Source organism: Eschscholzia californica, unplaced genomic scaffold (assembly GCF_041429995.1).
Source record: "Eschscholzia californica isolate CP2 unplaced genomic scaffold, dmEscCali1.0.p SCAF_1, whole genome shotgun sequence".
Classification (NCBI taxonomy): domain Eukaryota; kingdom Viridiplantae; phylum Streptophyta; class Magnoliopsida; order Ranunculales; family Papaveraceae; genus Eschscholzia; species Eschscholzia californica.
The window spans coordinates 15,534,551-15,556,194 of NW_028238198.1; the positions used below are offsets into that span (position 1 = coordinate 15,534,551).

General features: G+C 35.1%; 2 protein-coding genes and 1 pseudogene across 3 annotated transcripts; all 3 read right to left on the bottom strand.

Annotated features, from left to right (window-relative positions):
- Nucleotides 1-5,070: 5,070 nt before the first annotated feature.
- Nucleotides 5,071-7,285, bottom strand: LOC147564485 (pentatricopeptide repeat-containing protein At5g66520 pseudogene; annotated as a pseudogene). The gene has a single exon (XR_015227492.1). The product of XR_015227492.1 is annotated as a pentatricopeptide repeat-containing protein At5g66520 pseudogene (transcript).
- Nucleotides 7,286-9,932: 2,647 nt separating this feature from the next.
- Nucleotides 9,933-13,967, bottom strand: UREG (urease accessory protein G). The gene is made up of 6 exons (XM_086647117.1): nt 13,562-13,967; nt 12,636-12,696; nt 11,393-11,594; nt 10,982-11,103; nt 10,796-10,900; nt 9,933-10,312 (listed from the first exon to the last, which is right to left on the bottom strand). The coding sequence occupies exons 1-6, from the start codon at nt 13,807-13,809 to the stop codon at nt 10,229-10,231; spliced, it is 822 nt and encodes a 273-aa protein (XP_086503243.1). The 5' UTR covers nt 13,810-13,967; the 3' UTR covers nt 9,933-10,228.
- A 471-nt stretch (nt 13,968-14,438) lies between these two features.
- On the bottom strand, nt 14,439-19,600 carry LOC147564487 (uncharacterized). The gene is made up of 4 exons (XM_086665920.1): nt 18,917-19,600; nt 18,294-18,440; nt 17,328-17,420; nt 14,439-14,741 (listed from the first exon to the last, which is right to left on the bottom strand). Exons 1-4 carry the CDS (start codon nt 19,490-19,492, stop codon nt 14,622-14,624), a joined length of 936 nt encoding a protein of 311 aa, XP_086522046.1. The 5' UTR covers nt 19,493-19,600; the 3' UTR covers nt 14,439-14,621.
- Nucleotides 19,601-21,644: the final 2,044 nt, after the last annotated feature.

Consider the following 21,644-nt stretch of genomic DNA (forward strand, 5'->3'; position numbering starts at 1 on the left):
TACTATCTTCATGTTGTAAATCCTTTCTTTCTTTCTTTTCTTTCTTTCAATTGAATTCATAATTTCTCATATTATTTCTCTTGTATGTACCATCATTTATAACTAAATTACAAGATAAATATAGTTAGAGAATTAAAACAAATAAGATAAGAGATATTTCTAATCTAATTACAAAATTATAATATATAAATATATATATATATATATATATATATATATATATATATATAAAAGATATATAGAAATATAAAATATATTCTCCTAATTCCAACACTCCCCCTCAAGCTGGGGCGAAGATGTTGACGAGCCCGAGCTTGACAAGTGATGACTGCAGTAATGATGGACCAACAGGTTTAGTAAACATATCGACAGTTTGATTAGAGGACAAGGACATGCATTCGAACCAGGTAAAACAAAAGCTTGTAGATTAGCTGGAGAAATTTTAGGAGTCAAGGGTTCACCAAAATAATAGAGTCCATCACGCTCATATCCCTTACCAAGAATCTTCCTCGAAATTAGATGTTGTAAAACACAATAGTCGGGTAAGAAAATAACTGCACAATTTAGTGTTTTAGCAAGACTGCTTACAGATAAGAGGTTATAAGCAAATTTTGGGACGTAATAGACTGAATTTAAGGTAATATTGGAAGATAAACGAGCATTTCCTTGACTACTAATAGGCATGGCGATTCCATCAGCAATACTAACCGTCTGATTAACGGGAATAACCTCTGAAGTAAGAGTAGATAACTTGCCAGTCATATGATTATTGGCTCCTGAATCCAAAATCCAAGTACAGTGGTCTGACTTACCATGAAGAACAACATAGTTACCAACCGTAGTAGCATCCATAGGCATAGAAGTATGTGTTGTGCCCGAACACAATTGTAACTTATCAATTTGGGATTGAAGTTCAACATAATCTAATTGAGCAACAAAACTACCATGAGAATCACAAGACATCTATCTTCCAAGTCCAAACACGAGAAAAAATATTTGAAATATTACTGCAATACTGAACTCATACACAGAAGTATGAATAATAGAAATACCAAGAATTTCGAGCTTTGAACTTGTGGATTCTCTTGAATGAAAGTTATAGCTGGTGACGAAAAAGAAAAAAAATCATTTTCTTTTGATATTTGTAGAGAGAAAGAGAGAGAATAATAGATGAAGGTTAGATATCCAATATCACTTTATAATGATAATTAAGTCGATTTTTGAACAAACCCTTGACGCAATACACATGTCAGCGGAAGAATTATGATGTAAGAGACCTCGATCTGCAAAAATTTTCTTGATATCCCAACATCGATTAATGTAACCGAAAATACATATTGATTATAAAGATTCAGAGAAAAAATAATAACTTTCTTCTACTAGATTTGAAGATGCACTATGCCAAAGACATTATTGGATTGAAGAAAGAAAAAAAAAAGAATGTTGGAACGACACGAGAATTGTGAGAACTGAGATATGAATCAATTGATTTTGCTCTGATACCAAATTGAATTCATAATTTCTCATATTATTTCTCTTGTATGTACCATCATTTATAACTAAATTACAAGATAAATATAGTTAGAGAATTAAAGCAAATAAAATAAGAGATATTTCTAATCTAATTACAGAATTATAATATATATATTTCTATATATATATATATATATATATATATATATAAAAGATATATAGAAATATAAAATATATTCTCCTAATTCCAACACTTTCTTTCTTTCTTTCTTTCTCTACTTTGGAACTTACTTATTCTTCTCAGATTTATAGACTAAGTAGTACCAACCCATTAACCCAATCACAAATAAAGATAGTTTGTTGAAAACTTAAGCTACTTTAGAAGGCCACTAGTCTATAGAAGGTGTTTACTATTAGAATTAGCAAAAGGCGTTTATTTTTCTTAAGAAAAAAAAGGGTCCGTGGGTATATGGCCCAAAATAATGTTCAAAAAGGGTTTAGGGTCCAATCTTCTCCAAAAATGGACCTTGATTTTAGGATAAATTTAGGAAAAAACGGTTAGATTCTCACGAAAATTTCTCTCTCTTCTATAATCTGTTTAAAAACAAAATCTAAACGTTCCCAAATCAATTTTCTCTCTCTTCTTTACAGATTTAATATGGAGATTTATTAGCAAAAAATATAGAGATTTATTAAAAAAAAAAAAAAGATAAAAACAAATCATAATTTCTCTCTCCTCTAAACAGATTTGGAAATCAAATTTTCTCTTTCCTATTATCTGAATCAATCTAGGATCAATTTAGCGTGATTTGGGGGTTAATATACAAAACATATATATCACTTTCTCACACTTAACTTTCAGTTTTGGAAATAGTATATTTTTCTGGGAACATTAAAGCAGCATTTGTTTTCGTTTTTACTCATACATAAATACAAATCGAATACAAATTATGAAACAAATACGTAAATTATGTATTATTTATGACGAATAAACCATCATTAGTCAAGTATACAACGTAATTTATCAAATGTATTTGGGTCTTGTTCAGTAAATTACACATAATTTCTATTACATAACACATAATTTCTTTTACATTACACATCGTTTACATTCTGTTACCAAAAAATCGTTTACACTATATTGTCGAAGAGCATATGTAGTCTTGAGCAGGACAAACAACATTTACACTATATTATCGAAGAGCATATCCAAATGATTTTGCACCACCAGGAAACAAATGACCAACTTCAGTAGCAAATTCCATAAGTAACAACAAAACTGCAAAAAGAAAACATATACATTTGTTAACAAAACAAACAATTTACTAGAAACGACATGTATAATGGAATAAATTATGCATACTGTTTGTTAAACTTCATAATGTGTTAGGAGACAAACATAACGTTAGTTCGAATCACAAGGTCACTGTTTATGTGAAAAAATATGTATAATGTGCAATAAATTACATATAATTTTTGGAACATTTATTGTACTATAAATGGCAACTGTTTTGTGAAAAAGTACGCGTAATGTTGAATAAATTATATTTAATTTGTGCAGATTTATAAGATGTTTTTGATATTATTTATAAAGTATGTATAATCTGTAACAAAATACATATATTTTACATTCTGTTATAAAAATATCGTACAAAAGACGTATGCGTTATGTATGTGTTATGTTCAATAACATCATGTAATGTCGTGTAAATTATATATCGTTTATATTCTGTTACAACCAAATCGTACTAGATCTACTCTGGATAAAAAATGATATGTAATTTATTGTAAACGATCCGTAATTTATGTTAAATTATATATCGTTTGCATTCAGTTATAATAAATCTTACGAGATCTTCTCTGCATCAAAAATTGTACGGAAACATTGATTTAGATTTGAAGAAATGATCTAAAAATCTGTAACCTAAAACTACTAAAAACTAACAAAATACATAGATACAAACACTTCTTAATCGCATTATCTTCAGTAAAGACGGATTTAACATTAACATAATAAAATCGGTTATGAATCTTAGAGAGAGAAAATACTGAATAATGATGAAGATTTGATTAGATGATACAGAGAGAAATTCCATACTGAATTTGTAAGAATCAGTCATGAAGGATTGTCTCATCAAAATATATATCATTCAATAAATTTTTAGAGAGATAAAGACAAGAATTTCATATTTATTTGAAACAGAATCATTTAAGAAGATGATTGTTAACCTGTTTAACAATATTAAGAAACTGTTTTTGAATATCTCTAATGAATATTAAACACAAATTTCTTTGCTTTAATGGAAGATTTTCAGTAGATTAAGGTGTAGAGAGATAATCAATTATCATAAAATAAAACAAAATCACAAAAACTAATAACTTGATTAATGTTTTACCTGATTAACAATGGTGATTTGATTTTAGCAAATCAAAAGAATATGAATCAAGGTGTCTGATTTAATGGAGGATTTACTTTCGAATCAGATGAAGAGAGAGAGAGAGAGTGCAGAGACAATAAGGTTTCGGTTAGAAAACTTACTGATTATGAGAAGATCACGGTTTCTTAATATAAAAAAGTGATTGGAGAGAGAAACAGGGAGATAAAAATGGAAAATATATTTGGTGATTTTGATCTTATAACTGTTTTTATATTTAAGAAAGGTTAGTCTAGGTATTAATATTTAATAGTTATTTTCGGGATTTGTGTTTTCTCTCTAGATTGAACCAAATGGACCGGATATCTATTTGTAATATTATTTTGGTTTTTATACCCTTTATGGGATTAGAGAGGACTAAAAGTCCTATTAGGGCCTATTTTTTGGGCCATACACCCAAAAATTCAAAAAAAAACAACCTATGCCTAGGAGGTTAAGAAAAAGCATGTTAAATGAGAATATCCTAGAATATGCTTTGATGAATATATACATACTTTCATAAATTTACAAATTACTACTATATTGTCTTTTCCATGTACAAATTTTTTACCAATTTGCACTTACACATTCATTTTTTCACATTATGTCTCTCTACATACACGTCTCATATACATCTAGTTTAAAATATACTTGGATGAATTTTTTAACTTTTTTTTTCGAGTAACAGCCAATAATATAAAAAACAAAGTCTTTCAATCAGCCCTTCAAGAAAACAACAATAGAAACCAAGGGCCAAAAGTAAAACAAATGAACTGCTCACTTTAGTTTGTGATACATTCTACTAAAAAGCTTCCCAAATTATAAGTAAAATCCACACCCTTTGACATGTCTTAGTAGGAGTGACATGAAGCTTAGAATTATTTCAAGCTCCTCAACTTAACCTGAACTAATCAATGATCGCCTCGGTAGTAGATAAATAGGAGATGCTTGTGTTGGTAAATAATACTTTCGCTCGGTATGAACAAATATGTCAGGGCTACAAGAGCTTATTCATCGCGTATAAGCTTTAAGGGTATGGTGTCATATAACTCTCAAAGGTGAAGTAGAGGCTTAATTGTTCCTGAGGGATTCATCATGGTATTTTTGTTAAAACCTTTAGAGATTGACATGCTTTTTGAATTAACAGTGTGAAGTTAAGATAGTAGAGCGTCTGAAAACCCCGTAAACAAAAATGTAATATACACTAATGAACCGTATTGAATACATAGATTCTTCTTTTCAAACAAAAATAAATAGTGCTTACAAATATTTTATGTTAAAGGTTGCTACAACTTGCATCTATTCCGCGACTTCAATGTGGTAATTTTGATGTTACCAATAGTCATTACACGAACACCTCCCTTCTTTGAAGATATGGAAACGACTCCGATCCCGTACGATAATCTCCCGCTTAACTAGTTTAGAGATGATCTTTATTGCATCATGACAATCACTACAAACTCTCAAATTCTTCACAACTCGTATGGTTGTTCCTTCACTAGTGCTTATTAGTCCAAATGCAACAGCCAACTTCTCACTGTGAGTGGATAGTGCATCTTCCTTTTCTTCCTCATCTACACTATGGACCACGAGATCAGTTTTCGGTCTATACCCAGCAAGCTTCATTCTTGAACCCAATACCTTGATCATTGAGTAAATCTTGTCGGTTTGAGGGTGTGTTCTATCTCCCATGAAGAACTCATGAACTGTGTTATCAACCTCTATCCAACTGCAACCAGGAATTTTCGTCACCCCATTCTTCCTCATCTTCATCCTACAATTTGCAGCATCATCAAGCCTCCCCATCGAAGCATAAACGTTGGCTAAATAAACGTAACTTCCCGAGTGTTCAGGGTCTAGCTCAAGAATCCGGTGAACAACTTGTTCTCCTAGTCTAGTATCTTTGTAGACGCGACAACCACCGAGCAATGCACCCCAAACTATAACATTGGGTTTCATTGGCATCGAATTGATCAAATCCTCTGCTTGACCGAGTTGACCAGCACGGCTGAGAAGATCAACCATACACCCGTAGTGCTCAATTTTCGGAGTAATCCCATATTCATTTCCCATCATATTAAAATAGTCTAGGCCCTTTTCAACCAGCCCCGCATGAGAACAAGCGGTTAGTAATCCCATGAAAGTGATCTCATTTGGCTTCACTCCGCTTCCGATCATTTCAGAAAAGTAGGCAAACGCCTCTTCCGCATGGCCGTGCATAGACAACCCACATATCATAATAGTCCATGAAATTACATCTCTTTCCTGCATCTTATCAAATACCCGTCTAGCTTCAACTAGACATCCACACTTTGCAAACATATCTGCCAAAGCATTCCCCAAGAAGAGATTCAATTCTATTCCTGTCTTGTTGATGAACAAATCAATCCACTTGCCCAAATCAAGAGCACCTAAATGCGCACAAGCCGATAACACACTTACGAGAGTTACATCATTAGGTCTGACACCGCCAACTTGTTGCATTTGACGAAAAAGTTCAATGGCATCGGAGTACTTCTCATTCTGTGCATAACCAGCAATAATTGCATTCCAAGAAACTACATTTCTCTCAGGCATTTCATCGAAAAGCTTCCGAGCAGAATGCATATCGCCAGACCGAGCATAACCCGTTACCATAGCCGACCAAGAAATCAAATTCTTTTCAATCATTTGATCAAATACCCATCTTGCTGAATCAACATTTCCACACAAAGAATAACCAGAAACTAATGTATTCCAAGAAACAATGTCCTTCACAAGCATTTCATCGAACAAGATTTGCGAAAACTCGGGTAACCCAAATTTAAAGTACATATCAACTAAAGAATTACTTATAAATAGATTAGATTGGTAACCCATTTTAGCAACAAAAGCATGAACACTCATTCCATCAGTCATGGATACAAGTCCAGAGCATGCCTTTAGTACAGAAGTGAAAGTATATTCATCTGGAGCAGGGGAAGTTGGAGAAGAGAGTTGAAGATTGAAGTAGTGAAGGGTTTGAAGCCATTGATGATTTTGGGCGTAGGCTTTGAGAAGGGCATTCCAAGCAAAGAGATTGGGGGAGTTAGTAGGAAGGAAGTGATGGAAAATGAGAGTGGCATGGTGGAGTTTAGAATGGGAGGAGCAGATGGAGATGAGCTTGACGGCAATTATATTGGGTTCAATTGAAGGGATTGGGTTGGTTAAGAGTTGAGTTTGTAGCTGAAAGAGATGTTTCATGCTCAGCTTTGATGTGCATTTTAGCAGTAAAGTTATAAGCTTGGTATGGTTATTTTGTTGTTGAAGTACCATTCAAGAGTGAGATTTTGATTTGTTTGCAACCAGAGAGAGAGAGAGAGAGAGAGTTTATTGGAGCCTCTTTTACATTATTTAGAGACTTTCTTGACTATTGCTTTAATGTTGCCTTGTTGGGGTGTTCATGTTGTGCTTTATACTCTTACACAAGTGCATCTATAGATGCCCCTTTTTTTACTCTTGGACCTCCGTCTCGGGCCGTTCGAGAACACTAGCTGGACCTAATCCGTGCGGACTTGAACAACAAAGACTCAGACTAGTCCCTTACAGAGAGTGCCGAGAGAGGTGGGGTAAGAACAAAAGGACGGAGAACCTTTAGAAGCACCCTTTCTGTATATGGTTTGAGATAAGAGGAGCAACAAGAAAGTGGAGGCTAATATAAAAATTGAAACTCTATCTTTAATTGTAATTTATGTGCGACACTCAATTTGTTTGGCTATGGGCTAAAGTTGCACCAAAAATAGTGGTATCTCCGAAGATTTTCTAATGTCACCCAACCTTTTTTGTCATGATGATGGAGTTTTTTTTAACATTCTCATCAAATCCCAAGTTTAGGCAGTTAATATTGGTCTCCATCCTCGATGTAAAAACCCTATAATTATTCACTTTGTTTTGCAGATGACAACATGATGGTATTCATAAGAAGAGACCTTAAATCAATTTTACGATTAAGGAATGTGCTGAGCTTATTCGTTTCTAGGGTCTTGAGGAAATTATAACAAGAGTGAAGTTTTTGCACAGGTGTGGCAGATGAGATAAGGAGTCTATGATCCAATCTATAAACTTTAGAGTCGGCGAGTTCCCAATAAAATGTATGGAGTCGCCCTCATCTCTTTCAGACTTTTCTTGCAAATTGTGTCCCATTACTAAATCATATAATAGAGGCCCAAGAAAGCAAGATGTATGTCTTAGCACAAGTCTAACGCTGATTAAGGCGGTCTTGATATGATATGCATGATAGTATACTGAACATCATGTTTTTCACTCCCAAAGAGAGTAGAGAAAGGAATAGTTACTTCATTTGAGAAGTTTCTCTGGTCAGGGCCTAAACTACCTGCAAAAAAGGCTAATGTTGCTGGGCCTAAAGTGTGTTACCCTACCATCGAATGGGGCCATTCCTTTAGAGATATATGGTATATGAAGCAAATAAGTAGCACATATGGAATATCAGTGTTAAAAATGAGACTATGTGGGTGGAATGGGCTCATAAGAATCTTATTGAAAATGAGAACTTTGGGGAAATCAAGACAGCAAACGATTCTTCATGGTGTAGGCCAAGTATCCTCAGATGCAGAAACGAGGCTCGAACTTAAGTACATCATCTTACCGGGAACAAACAAAATTTCAGACTAATACTTGGCAGCCTTCTGCTTGCTTTCTAAGTAGGTTTCCTTCAACTTCAAGCTACGATACAACCTTTCAAATCAAAGCAATGTTATTTAGCTGAAGGAGTTTTTTGGGACTTTTTAATACAGTAGTAGGTATGAAAGTTACAGGTACAACTCTCACAATCCAAGATAATACTTATTATCGGCAATTCATATCATGGTTGGCGTGCTCTCTGTGCTTGTAATAACATCGTGCAAGTTGAAATTTCCAAAACCAGATTTTGTAATGATAAATACAGATGGATCCTTTCGAACAGATGGCATGGGAAATACCAGAGCAACTGTTGCAGTAGGCTGAGACACGAGATACTATAACTTTGCATGAGCTCCAAGGGACAGAGGTTGGCCTCACTTTGGCGGTTACTCTAACATGGACCAAGGTACAGATTGATACTGACTCAACGGTCTTGGCAAGTGAAACCCCATGGCCATGTTGAGCTTCCAGGAGGAGAATATTGAGACTCAAATCGATTTTGCAACACCTTGAAATAGATCATAACTATCGTGAGGCAAACAAAACTTGCGGATAAAGTAACAAGTTGACAGTCGAATTCATCATATGAGGTAGTTCCCCACAGACTTCACAGAGGATCTTAGAGCAATTTTGCGAGAGGATAAGGAGGAAAAATGGTACTGAAGGCAGTTCTAGAGTTCAGAATTTTTTTTCTATTGAGTTGTTTTTTGAGTCTGAGCTCTCTCTGACGGTATACGGAGAGGATCTCTAGTTAACACTTTTGGTGAATAAACAAAATTACACACATTGAATTTTTATTCATGCTGGATAACTACCCGTAGTCTTTTTTCTACAGCATATTTAAGAGCCAGCTGCAGGATTTGCGAAATCTAAGTCTCGATATATGTACTAAATGGCAGTATCAATATATTTTGCAATAACTTACCCGAAGACCCAATTCCATGTTAGTGCGGGTTAAAAAGGCAAGCCAATAATTTTTAGGTTTAGACTCCCTGTGCAAATTCGTGCGAACCAGCAAATCTCACATAAACAAGTGAAAATTTGCAAACTTGAGTCCCTGAGAACCTGTGCAAACTCGTGCAACCATAAGTAGAAACCCAAGCCTAAATTAAATTGATGGATCCTTTTTCACATAAAAAGGAAGGCTCAGGGTCAAATCTTCCAGGTTTATATGTACTGCGCAAGCGCATTCACTATAACATTAACCGCACTCTGACTAGTGTTTAAGCTAAAAAAGGAAGGCTCAGGGTCAAATCTTCCGGGTTTATATGTACTGCGCAAGCGCATTCACTATAACATTAACCGCACTCTGACTAGTGTTTAAGCTAATGTTGCCTCCCTCAAAATATAAGCTACCAATTTAATTAGAGACGAATACTCATCAAGTGACCACAAAGCAATTGATATCATTGACCTCCAAGGTTTGCTTCTGCTAGGTAATTAAATAGCAGAACGATGCATAAGTTAGATTGGCTAATATGATAAAAATACAAAGCTGAAGGCTAACATTTTATACACTTATTTCACTAGCATGCCCAATGAAAAAGAATCTGGTCTCCACGCCTCGACAGTTTATTGAGAAGACCATTGTTTAATACTGTGCAGGAGTCTGGATCTTGCTGACATCTAATGAACATAAACAAGAGCGACATCTGAGATACACATACTCAAACTCTAAAGGATCAATGACGCTTGTTACTGGTCGCTACTTCCCAAGCTTGCAAGACATGGTTCACAATTTCCTCCACCCCAACACCGTGCTTTACCTGCAATATCAAATAGTAACAATTCATAGAAGAAAACTGAAGAATATCGTCTATGAATACGTCTTCCTCATTTATGAAAACATAAACCATATGTAAGTATTGGTCATAATTTGCAAATAATAGATACCCAACCAAAAAAGAAAATAAAACACAATATTATATGCGGTGTTTGCTTTTTCCTTTTTTCTTTCGTTCAACTATGACTTGGGCTGATTTTGACAAATGTCTATTATGCTAACTCATGTGGCTAACTTGTCTTATTGGTTGATTGGGTTGATGAGTCCACTTGAGATTGACATAAAATAGGTCTAAATTAAGAGTCCATTGTTTGAAGTATCTTGAATTGACTAGTTGTACGCTTGATCAAAACAAGTCAAATTGAAAAGAATCAGAAGTCAGATCCGGACGAAGAAAACAAACACCACCTTAATCCAGTCAAGATCAATTGACAGGAGTATAACAGAACATTATATGCTTATGTACCTGTGCAAAAACAAAGGGACCTCCATCTCGCATCCGAAGTGCATCACGTTCCATGACTGCCAAGTCGGCTCCAACTGCTACGGCGAGATCAGTCTTGTTTATTACCTAATATTCAGAAAATAACTCGTGATTACCGGCTCAACCTGTCAAGAACGAGGAAAAAAAAGACACTTAAGAAGTCCATACCAGGAGGTCTGCTTGAGTGATGCCTGGACCTCCTTTTCGAGGTATTTTATCTCCTCCAGACACATCAATTATGTAAATGATAAAGTCAGCCAACTCCCTGCTGAAGTTAGCTGCTAAATTATCTGCAAACAATATACATGTCAAACATATTAGACTAAAAGACTTAACAGTCCAAATGTAAATAACAGCCATTCCACCTCTAAACCTTTGGTTTAGATTTCAACTATACGTTTCTTATCTGCTCTTGGATTTACGTTTAAAAATCGAACTAACTTCAGTTTCAATGACCACCCATTCCACCTCTAAAACTTGCTAAAACTAACTGTCAAACTCGTAAGGAAATTAAAAGATGTCCCGCATTTTGAGATTTTAGATTTCATGTCAAATTCAGAGTAATAGAAAAGCAAATACCTCCACCAGATTCACAAAGAAGAATGTCTGCTTTATATAAATTAGACAGCTCCTCTAAAGGGCCTAGATTGATACTGATATCTTCACGAATTGCAGCATGTGGGCAGCCTCCTGTTTCTACAGCACGTATCCTTTCCTCGGGAAGTGCTCCATGCTTCACCAAGAACTCACCATCCTCTTTTGTGAATATATCATTTGTCACCTGAAACAAAATGAAGACAACACTTTAAAATAAAAACTAAAGCGCATTATGTAGTATAATTTCGAAGATACAGGAGCAAGCAAACAAAAAAGTAAAAGATGGTAGAAACATTTCTTTATTCATGAAAGTTAGGTAATAGGGGTTTTTATCTCATGGCTCCTTAAATTGGAGGGCATGTATAGTAAGGTTCCATCTGTATACTTGGTAGAATCTGACATATCTTGACCAAACCCTTTGCATGGGATCGCCTACAGTTGTATCGTCCAGGGAGGCTTGCTTGTTTTATAGTTTAGCTTCTTTATCTGTCTTTGGTTTCGTTGTGTGACATCGGCCTAGCTATATATAGGTAATTATATTCACATGACTGTAAAACATGTTCTTATCTGTCTATGTAAGCGGGCCACCTACATTGAGTGATCGGTAAATTTTCTTCTTCATTTTCGAACGGGAGCCTTTGTATAGGAAATCAAGAGAACATGTAAAGTAGGACCTAAGTGAAGGGTCTTCTCGAAAGAAGTATTTGAACCTTGAACAGCCTTTTCGTAAGCAACAAAACGATTTTCAGTTCTGTCCACTCTTTATTCAATAGTGGGATTGGAGGGAGGAGAATCTACAAGATACTATGTAGAGAAAATGAAAGCACATGATGGAGTTCATGAAGAACTAATTCATCTTGTTATGGGAAGAGAGTAGAGACACATACGAATCAAAGTAATTTTACAATTTCGATATTAATTGTTAGAACTCAAAACAACTCGTAATAGCATCTTTCACACATAAATGCGATAGAGAGAGTAGCATCACATCTCTACCTTCAGGTATAATATGAATCGTCTGAGATTCAAAAATTCGTAATAGCATATTTCACGAAATGTGAATTTTTAAACCATTCAGGAGTAGGAACTTCATAATAAACATATATTAGAACTTAGTCACCAACACCTGATGAATAATAATATAGCTAGCCGTTCATATGGAAGAAACAAAATCAAAACATACATGGATTAAAAAGATAGCCCCAAAAGTCTAATGAATACTTACTGCAGCAAGACTGTACTTGTCTCGTAAGAGTTGGCACAATGCCAGCATTAATGCAGTTTTTCTGTTCAACATGAGAGTAAAATCAGAATGACAATGATGAGCCTGATTAGGAACAACGTGCACCAGGGAGTGCACGGGGAGGTACCTTTATCATTTTTCAATTAGGAAAGCCTTGGCACTCACTATTTCCTTTTTTGTTGAAAAAACTCACTATTAACACATTATATAGTGTAATTGTTTACAAGTTTCACAATTTTTTTGAGAAATTGACTACGATCTACGTTAATCGTTACAAGCCATTGATACATCATGAAGATGTGATAAGCACGATAACCGCCTAATTTAAACCATTAATGAAACAGACCTAAACCCGACAAATTTATTACATTATTTACTTTATTTATTGCTTAAATTACACGGGGATAAATCTTGATGGCAAACTGCTTCCACGGAGACTCGATCTCATGGGCTTAAGAGGGGGTGTCCAACCCCTGCACCAGAGGATGGTGGACTCAAGTTTTACAATTACGTTATTGTTTGTAATGATTATATCTTCCGGGGTAAAGCTTGAAATAGGTAAATTGATGACTTTCATATGCGCCTCATATTTTGAAATAATTAATATCTTTATATTCAGGCGGATTCAATCGGGCTGAACTAATCGAAGCCAAACCTAATAGGCCAAAGCCTTAGTTGATTGGGCTTCAGTGGTTGAGCCAAAAGTGGTCGGCAACTGACCCATGCTCATCACCCCTAGTGAATCATGTTCTAGAATTGGTTAACAGTATAATATATCTCACTAGTTATGCAAATTGTTGTTAATAAAAATGAAGTTGGGAGAGGAATCCCTAATTAAATAAAATTAAAGAAACATAAACTCAAAGAAGAAAGAAAAAGAAAGGAAAATATAATTTAGTTATATATACCCAGTACCGACGGGGCCACCAATACCAATAGTGAAAGCTCTTTCTTTGAAATCTCTGGTGGGAAGAAGAGGTGCCCTTCTGCTGAAGTAGCCTGGTGAGTATATTGGTTCATGTGAGTGTGGTGCTAACCCATCATGGCTATGATACACCTTCCCATCCTTTCCTACCCACGACCCACCATCATGTTCATGATCATGATCATGTTCATGTTCATGATGATGATCATGATGATGATCTTCTGATGCCATTAGATACTGTGGTGTGCTTTCTTGTGTGTGGGGGGTGGGGGAGAAAGGGGGATAAAGAGGAGAGAGAGAGAGACTCAGAAGCAAAATGGTTGATTATTGGGGAATCAAATTTACTATATTAGCCTTGTCGACGAAGGAATCTCCGGGAAGAGAAGCTCGGTCGAAGATCCCTTGGCCTAGGGTCTAATTGGAACTTGGAAGAGTAATTTCTGGAATGACCCCCTTAGGCTATGAAGATTCTCGCCTGACCCTTATGTTTTGGCGATATATACAGATGGACCTTCTTGTTAAATTTCCAACTCGTCACGGTTAATGTTTTGTTTGACTCTCCAATGATACCCTTATCTTATTTACTTATTTAATTCTCTCACCCTCTTTTCTTTCTTATTTTTTTCTTATTCACCGTGGTCTTCTTCTTAACCAAAGGGACCTGTCAAAGTTTGATTGACTGGTATTTGATTTGCTTCAAGTTAACAACTTGTACTTCAAAGAAAAAGTAAACAACTTGTATATATTCCTTTCAACAAAAAAAAACTTGTATATATTCACTTTGTTGTTTATGGTGAAAAAAAAATGCAACAATCTATCATGTTATTGTTTTTTTTATTTGGACATATGAAGCATTAACATACTTTTGAACTCGGCTTTTCAATTGCATTTGGATGCGCATAAAACCCCTCATTTCCAATTTTATGTAAAGGAAAATCAATCTTTCTTCAAACTAAACACATGTAATTCTCTTTAACATTATCTATATCTATGACAAAGTGATATGTGAAGTTACTTGTTAACATCATGTTCCAAATCTTAAATTATTTAAGAGAGGAATTTTTTTTCGATTCCCTTTCAAGCTCTTCCACCATTAATTCTAAAAACTCTTCACAATTCAATTTTGCTTCAGAGTAATCATCTGTCATCAAGTACAAAATAGTCTGCAAAAATCATAACAAATTTAGAAAGGATGCCTCACAACGACTAATTAATGAATTTTTTTTTTCTTTCAATAAAGAGGAACAAGACACTAAAACGAAAAAGTAAATAAAGAATCCAAATGAAATTAAGAGCATCCCCAATCCAACACCAAATCTTAGAAATTTTCAATTTTAGATAGGATTTTTGCATTTTTCCTTCAAAATGTCTCTTCAATGCAAACCTCAATTTGGATCTCTTAGATAATGTTGCTACTCAAGAGAAACTCCAATGCTGACACTCAAGAAAAAACTCTAGTAATCTTAAATGTCAAGTGTCAATTAAGATTCTTTTTCTAAGTTCAAGAAGAACCACTCTAAACTTGTTTTGTCTCTAATGGAGATATTTAAAATTATTTTATTTTGATACACATGTTACTCTCCTAAATTTAATAGGAAAAAGTAGTTAAGAATAAAGTTTTGTATATGTTAAAGTGTGATGAGGTGACACTTTGAAAAACTAATGAGTGCTAATTTTAGAGTATCTTCAATGCAACACTTAAGATTTTAAAAGTTTTTTCCTTAAAAACTCTCTCCAATGCAAAACTTATTTTGAATCTCTAAGATAGTGTGAAAGTCATTTAATAGAGATATCTTAAGAGGACACTCTATTTCTAGATCGTCCTCTTGAGATATCTCTAATTGTCAAACTTCTCAATATTTGAATTTGAACCAATAGATGTAAAGTTTTCGTGTATTTTCAGAATCACTGAATATTTCCTTACAAAAATAATCATGCGCTACATAAGTAAATAAAACAAGTTTAGAGCATTGGAGACACGAAAGAGTTGAGGGTGCCCATTTCGCCACTTAGGAATGACAATCTCAACTAAAACATGACCCATAGGATGTATTGAGATTTCTTTGCGTTTTGCATTGGAGATGCTCTTAGAGCAACTTCAATGAAACACTCAAACTCCAAAACTTAGAGGGGCATATAGGATTCTTTAGAGTTTATCTCTTAGTGTTACATTTTTTCAAATGTGGAAATTTCTTTTTTCAAATTCCTTGAAAGCACCGTCCCTAAAATAGTGGAAAATTAAAAAAGTTCGGAACTCGACGAGCCAGTAACTTGTTCAGTTTCCTTTGTTTTTATACCGGAAAAAAAGTATTAGAAATAATTCTCTGAGAAAAGATCCCACATAAATTTCAGCTTTTTCTTTTTGTGTTTATGGTGATAGTATTGGTTGTGGTTTGATGGTGGTTGTGGCGGTGGTGGAGGTTTAGTAGTGGTGGTGGTTTTTGATGTTGAGGTTTAGTAATAGTGGTGGTCGTGGTGGTGATGGTGGTGGTAGTGTAGGTACAAAGGTTGAGGTTTAGTACTTGTAGTGGTGCCCCAAAATAGTGGACGTTTAGTAATGGTGGTGATGGTGGAAGTGTAAACTAAAGTAATTAAAAAAAAATACAATTTAAGAAGGAAAAAAAATGCTAAAGCGTGAGATCAAACCAGGGCCGTGCAGTGGGGGGTGCGGGCAGGGCGCTCGCACTGGGCCCCCCACCGCAGACGACCCAAAACCTATATAGGTCGAGCTATTACATATATAATGACACTATGAACTTGAACGTTAGCTGAATTTCAGCTGAGTTGGTAAGAGTTTTGACCTCCAAATGATTGACTTGGGTTCAAGTCACGGCCTCGGATATTTTTATGGTTTTGTTACGTCAAGAGAATAATTACTAAACAAATCTTTGTTCTTGCTCCATCACACTCTTTTTAATCATTTATTTATTTAGGTATTTTCTTTCATCATTCAAAGAGTTTTTAAGAAATAGAATCTAATTACTAACATTCCAACCGAATTTATACATGAAAATCATGTACAAGAGATATCATATTCAAAAAAATCATTTGGATTCTAAACTATACGACGTACAAATAGATTATTTCTTTCTACGTATCATTTTAAGCTAGTCATGCTCATAACTTTACTATGCTTGATAAGTTGCAAAGTTTTCAATATGATTTTATGTTAAGATCCACACATTCTAAGATAGAATAACCAAATCTTTTTGTCCACACGCATTTGTGGATTTCTTAGTCTACAATTTCTAAAAAAAAAAATTTTAACGGAATTTTTTACTTAAGTCTGTTTTTGTAAAAAAAAAATTATTGTACGGAAGGCCCATAATAAATTTCGCACGGGGCCCCCGAATTTTCAGGCACGACCCTGGATCAAACTTGGGTTATTTGGACTCTCAAGTATGTTTTTCAACCAATTGAACTAAAGTAGACAACTTGTTGCTTTTGGTAATTTTGTTGTATAGATTAAATAAATCAGGGCCCTTAATAATTTATTTGTTGTCTTTTGTGAGGTCTTTTGGTCATGAAGACCCGAAGCGAGACTTTGCCTGTTTGCCCTTTAGAGTCAGGTACCGTTTGCACCTCAACACAATAAAGCAACCACAATGCGACTTCCAAGATATCCACAAAACAATGAGTTTCACAAGGAATTTATACAATAAAAGTTTGATAAAAGTTACCCATCACAATTCACAGCACATCCACTAGTAAATGAATAAATGTGGTATAAGGAAATGTTTATCTCTTACCTTCAGACCGAGAATACGAGGGTTTGACATGCCTACACCCGGAGTCTCTTCTTTTAATCGATTACAAGCTAAAGCAGCCTCTCGGTATTGTTTCTTGGATATTGAAAGAAGAAAATGAATAAAATTAGGATAACGAAGGTACCAAATATAATAAAGAATCTTACTGTAATATTTATTTATTCCTTAATAAAATTTATTCATGACATGCCAGCGACAATATCCTCAGACACTTCGTCCAAGAGAGGGGAGCCACTAAAAGTGTACGTGTCTCTACTTTTTTTTTTTGTTGAAATGTGTTTAATTTTATTTGTGGCACACTGTACATACCACTCTATTATTGTTTAAGTCACTACCTCAGTATACATGAGTAAATTATTACAAATAAAGAATTTCTTCTTTTACTTTGTAATGTGAGACAGATTAATCCGTCTACTTTTAGTTTAGTCGAACTATTTCTTATACCAGTTTGAAATATTAATACTTCATCAGAACCCGATCTTGAACAATTATAGATTGAAATTCTAGAGTTCGATGAGACCAATCCAATGATCCATCTAGCTTCCTTATTTGGACTATGTTTGGTCCGTCGTAATCATAAAATACAGTTAGAGCTAAATCCTAACTTAGATCTGACTCGAGAACCAAAAATAAATACTTAATGGGGCAGGCATACTGTGGAGTGTTGACTATGAATCCAAATCATTTAGATTTGGTACTGAAAGGAGAACACTGGATGTGAATGTAGATGCCAAAGGAATATAAACCATCAAATCAGAATCAACCTGATCTTTTTGTGGCCCGAAGCGGAATTTACGAATGTGGTCTTTAAATTTTACATTGGATGTTTTCTAAACTTTGTTTTGACAAAATGTTTTCTTTGTTCGCTTTGGGCCCAGGACAGGCCCTGCACCAAATGCAGTTTTAAGTTTCATATCAAAGTTCATATATACAATTTGGAAATTGTACCTGAAGCAATAGCATTTCTATAAGAACCATTTCAAGAAAAGTTGCTTCCTCGTCTTCTTCGTCCGCTGGGTATTGGCTCAGTCTTGATCTCAACTCTTTTATTACTTTCTCAGGCTCCTCATTCTTTACCAGATCTTCTATTTCCTTCTAAATTCATCAACTAACCATTAGTTATATATAATTAAGAACAAAAACCATCTTTCAATTTTACTAACCGAGTGTTTTAAGGATATTTTTTAAAAGGAGAAAACAAATGTTCTAGATGATGACTTCGAAGCCCGACTTTGGACTTTTAGTTTAGGGAAATGATAAAGTTACAAAAGATTTTGACAAAAAAAGGTTCCCAGCTGATGTGGCGGGTGTGGTTTCAAACTTTGACCAAATCTAGGCCGTTGAGAGATGAAAATCACAAACGCCACATCAGCTAGGAACTTTTTTTTGTCAAAATCTTTTGTGATTCTAGCATCTCTCTTTAGTTTACGAGCATTAACCGACTCTGACCGTGTTGACCGTCCAAAAAGTAACGGATAATGACCCTTAACGTTTAATTTTTCATACTTAATTGGGGTTATAAAATGACGCGAATTAAGAAATATATGAGATGGAGTAATCATGAACTAGACCTTTATCCCTCTCTTGAAGCTTGGTCTTGAGCTCTTTAAAGAAGGTGATGTTTTCTCCAAGCTAGGTTTTGAGGTATCTGAAGGTGAGCCAGACCCTTGGCTTTTGTAGTTAAACATGGACGTAAAAAGGGAGCCATCTACTTTGTTCATTGTCATTAACTTGGGTGTGATATCTGGATTTAATGCTTTAGCTTGCATTGATCTACCATTAGAAGAAGACATGATAACCCCAAGCATAGTACAAGCCAAAACCATAGTAGCCCTAGTGATCACTTTTGAATATAGAATCTTAGTGTCTACATTGTTAATTTTGTTCTCTTTCTGAGGCTCATGAATGTCTCTTGATCCATCATTAATGACACAAGTTATCGGATTGAAACCATACTTATAGATACGGTCACCGCCCGTGTTTATTGTCGAGAGGCGTGATATTGATGTATTGAGGGCGGATGAATATAAATAGCCAAGGTTATAGCTCGTTTTACGGTTGGAAGTGAAAAGAAAAGATGGTTTGGTGGAGGAAAAAGATATTGATGATGGTGAAGGATAAGAAGCTAGACAAAATGTAGCTTCCATGGCTTTTTGATATGTTGGGGGGCCTAATAGAATACTACTACCTTCTCTGGCCAGCTTCAATAGTAGATGTCAAGGAGATTAGATTTAGAAATTAATATATGAACTTCTGAGAGACAGAGAGGAGATGTGCAAGGTTGGTATTGTCAATCTAGGAAGAAAGGTATCTTAATTGGGAGCATGTAACACGAACTATTCCATTCTATGTTTAGTTAGGAAGATGTCACAAGCAAGGTATTAAAACAAGTAGCTGCCTATGTTAAGTCTTTGTTAACAAACAAGATCTGTTCTATTATATAGTTTGATATGATTGATTCTTTAATGTTTAAGGGAGTAAAGATAGGGCACATGATTGTTCTAATTGGTGGGTTTATATATTTTTTTCCAGTTTTAGCTATTTGAGTCAAAATAATATTCAAAATAGGTTAAAAAAACAACAAGATTTCATGAAGTGACCTATCACTTTGTTTAACTACTTGCTTGATTAGTTAAATTTTTTTAAAACTTTAAATATATACATCTTTTTCATTAGATGTCGAATTTCAATAAAATTTATATATTTAGTAAGGATTTTTCATTATCTTTAGAACAAGATCTGCTTTCAGTATTTTTTTTTTCAAAAGTTTAATAAAAACATCATTTTTTTTCTTTCAAGTTTTTTTTTGCAACCTAACAACCTTAATTTGCAAGTTTGGTTGTCAATTTGTAAACTAATGGCTCTTCTCGTTCTCGACACCAATCATCGAGCAACAATACTCAACATGTGTAACCTGTTGGAATCGGAGCCGATTTTGGCTTGAGCCGACTCGTCAAACTCAAAAGAGGAACGCCCCATTGCATTCGTCTCATCAAGCTCCTCAATTTAGAGCCAAGAATCACTCGAATCCGATTCCTGATGAATGAGAAATTCAAATTTAAAGTTTGGACGAAGATCGGTTGAAATAGGGACTAAAACGGCAAAATGGACAAGTCGATTTGGGGGCCATTTGCGCGAAGCGAGCACGTCCAAATCTGGACGACTCGCGTTGCTCCGCGCGATTTCAAGTGATCTGACGGTTGCGCGATGATTCTCTCGGGACAACGTCCGGACAAAGCGAGGCGCGTTGGATCAGCGAGAGCCAACGACGCGCGTCCCACCGCGTCGGGTTGCTTTCGGGATCCATCGAGATCTTCATCCAACTGCTTCTTTTTTGATCTGTTGGGTGAGTTTCGATATTAATCCAACGCCTGGCGTTCTGTCCGAGATTTGGAGAGAAATCTAATGGTCCAGATTGCCACCGACTCTAAACTTGATTTGGACTTCAAGTTTAGTCCCTAGTTCCGAACAGTTATGTCGCTTCAACCCAACAGACACATGTATCCATTCAATTCCTATATAAACAACCCAAAACCATTCCAATTCATATCAATTCATTCTCTTCTTCTCTTCTCTTCTAACAATTAGTGTTCTGGTGTGTCTGGAATATCTAATTGGGAAGTAATTCTAGTATATCTAGAAAAAAGTTTTGAGTGAAGTGATAATCCTAAAGCATCTAGAAGATCCAAGTCATTTTCTTCTTCTCTTCTCTTTTAACAATCAGTATCTGATTGGGAAGTATTCTAGTATATCTATAAACTCTTCTAACAAACAGTATCTGATTGGGAAGTATTCTAGTATATCTAGAAAAGGAAGAGAGAAGTATCCGAGTGTCTAGAAGATCTATTCGCCTCAATCTAGAGCTCATAATATTTACGAAGGTTCGCCCGCTTTCAGAATATAGAAGTACCATCTTAAATTCTGAAAGGATAGTCGATGTATCCCGAAGGCATATACCCTAACGATTGGTACTGTTACGGGGGTGTAAAATGTCTTAACGAAAGAGAATTTATTCTCGCCTCGACTCCATTATCCTTTGTATATCTCGGTTAATCTGAAAGAAGGAATTACTGATAAAGTCGGTATTCGCTTATCGTTTATCTCTCTATAACTTAGAGAAAGGAAGTTCACTACTTCAACCCAGACTCTGCCTTAATCAAGACAAGACAGAGATAAAGTGAACTCAAACCATAACCAGAGGAATAACACCAATGGCCGTCATGATGGCAAATATTTTAAAGTCTAGTAGCTCACTCCTAACTAGACTTGTAAGCGTGGCAACATCCTGGTTGTCACAAT

Coding starts and splice junctions, on each gene's coding strand:
- UREG (XM_086647117.1), bottom strand. CDS start 13,809: ATGGCATCAGAAGATCATCATCATGATCATCATCATGAACATGAACAT. Junction 11,595..12,635: donor ACAAGTACAGTCTTGCTGCA/GTAAGTATTCAT, acceptor ATTTTGTTTCAG/GTGACAAATGATATATTCAC. Junction 10,313..10,795: donor GTCCCTTTGTTTTTGCACAG/GTACATAAGCAT, acceptor TTGATATTGCAG/GTAAAGCACGGTGTTGGGGT.
- LOC147564487 (XM_086665920.1), bottom strand. CDS start 19,492: ATGGAAGCTACATTTTGTCTAGCTTCTTATCCTTCACCATCATCAATA. Junction 17,421..18,293: donor TAGAAATGCTATTGCTTCAG/GTACAATTTCCA, acceptor TCAATATCCAAG/AAACAATACCGAGAGGCTGC. Junction 14,742..17,327: donor CTCGTATTCTCGGTCTGAAG/GTAAGAGATAAA, acceptor TGATTTTTGCAG/ACTATTTTGTACTTGATGAC.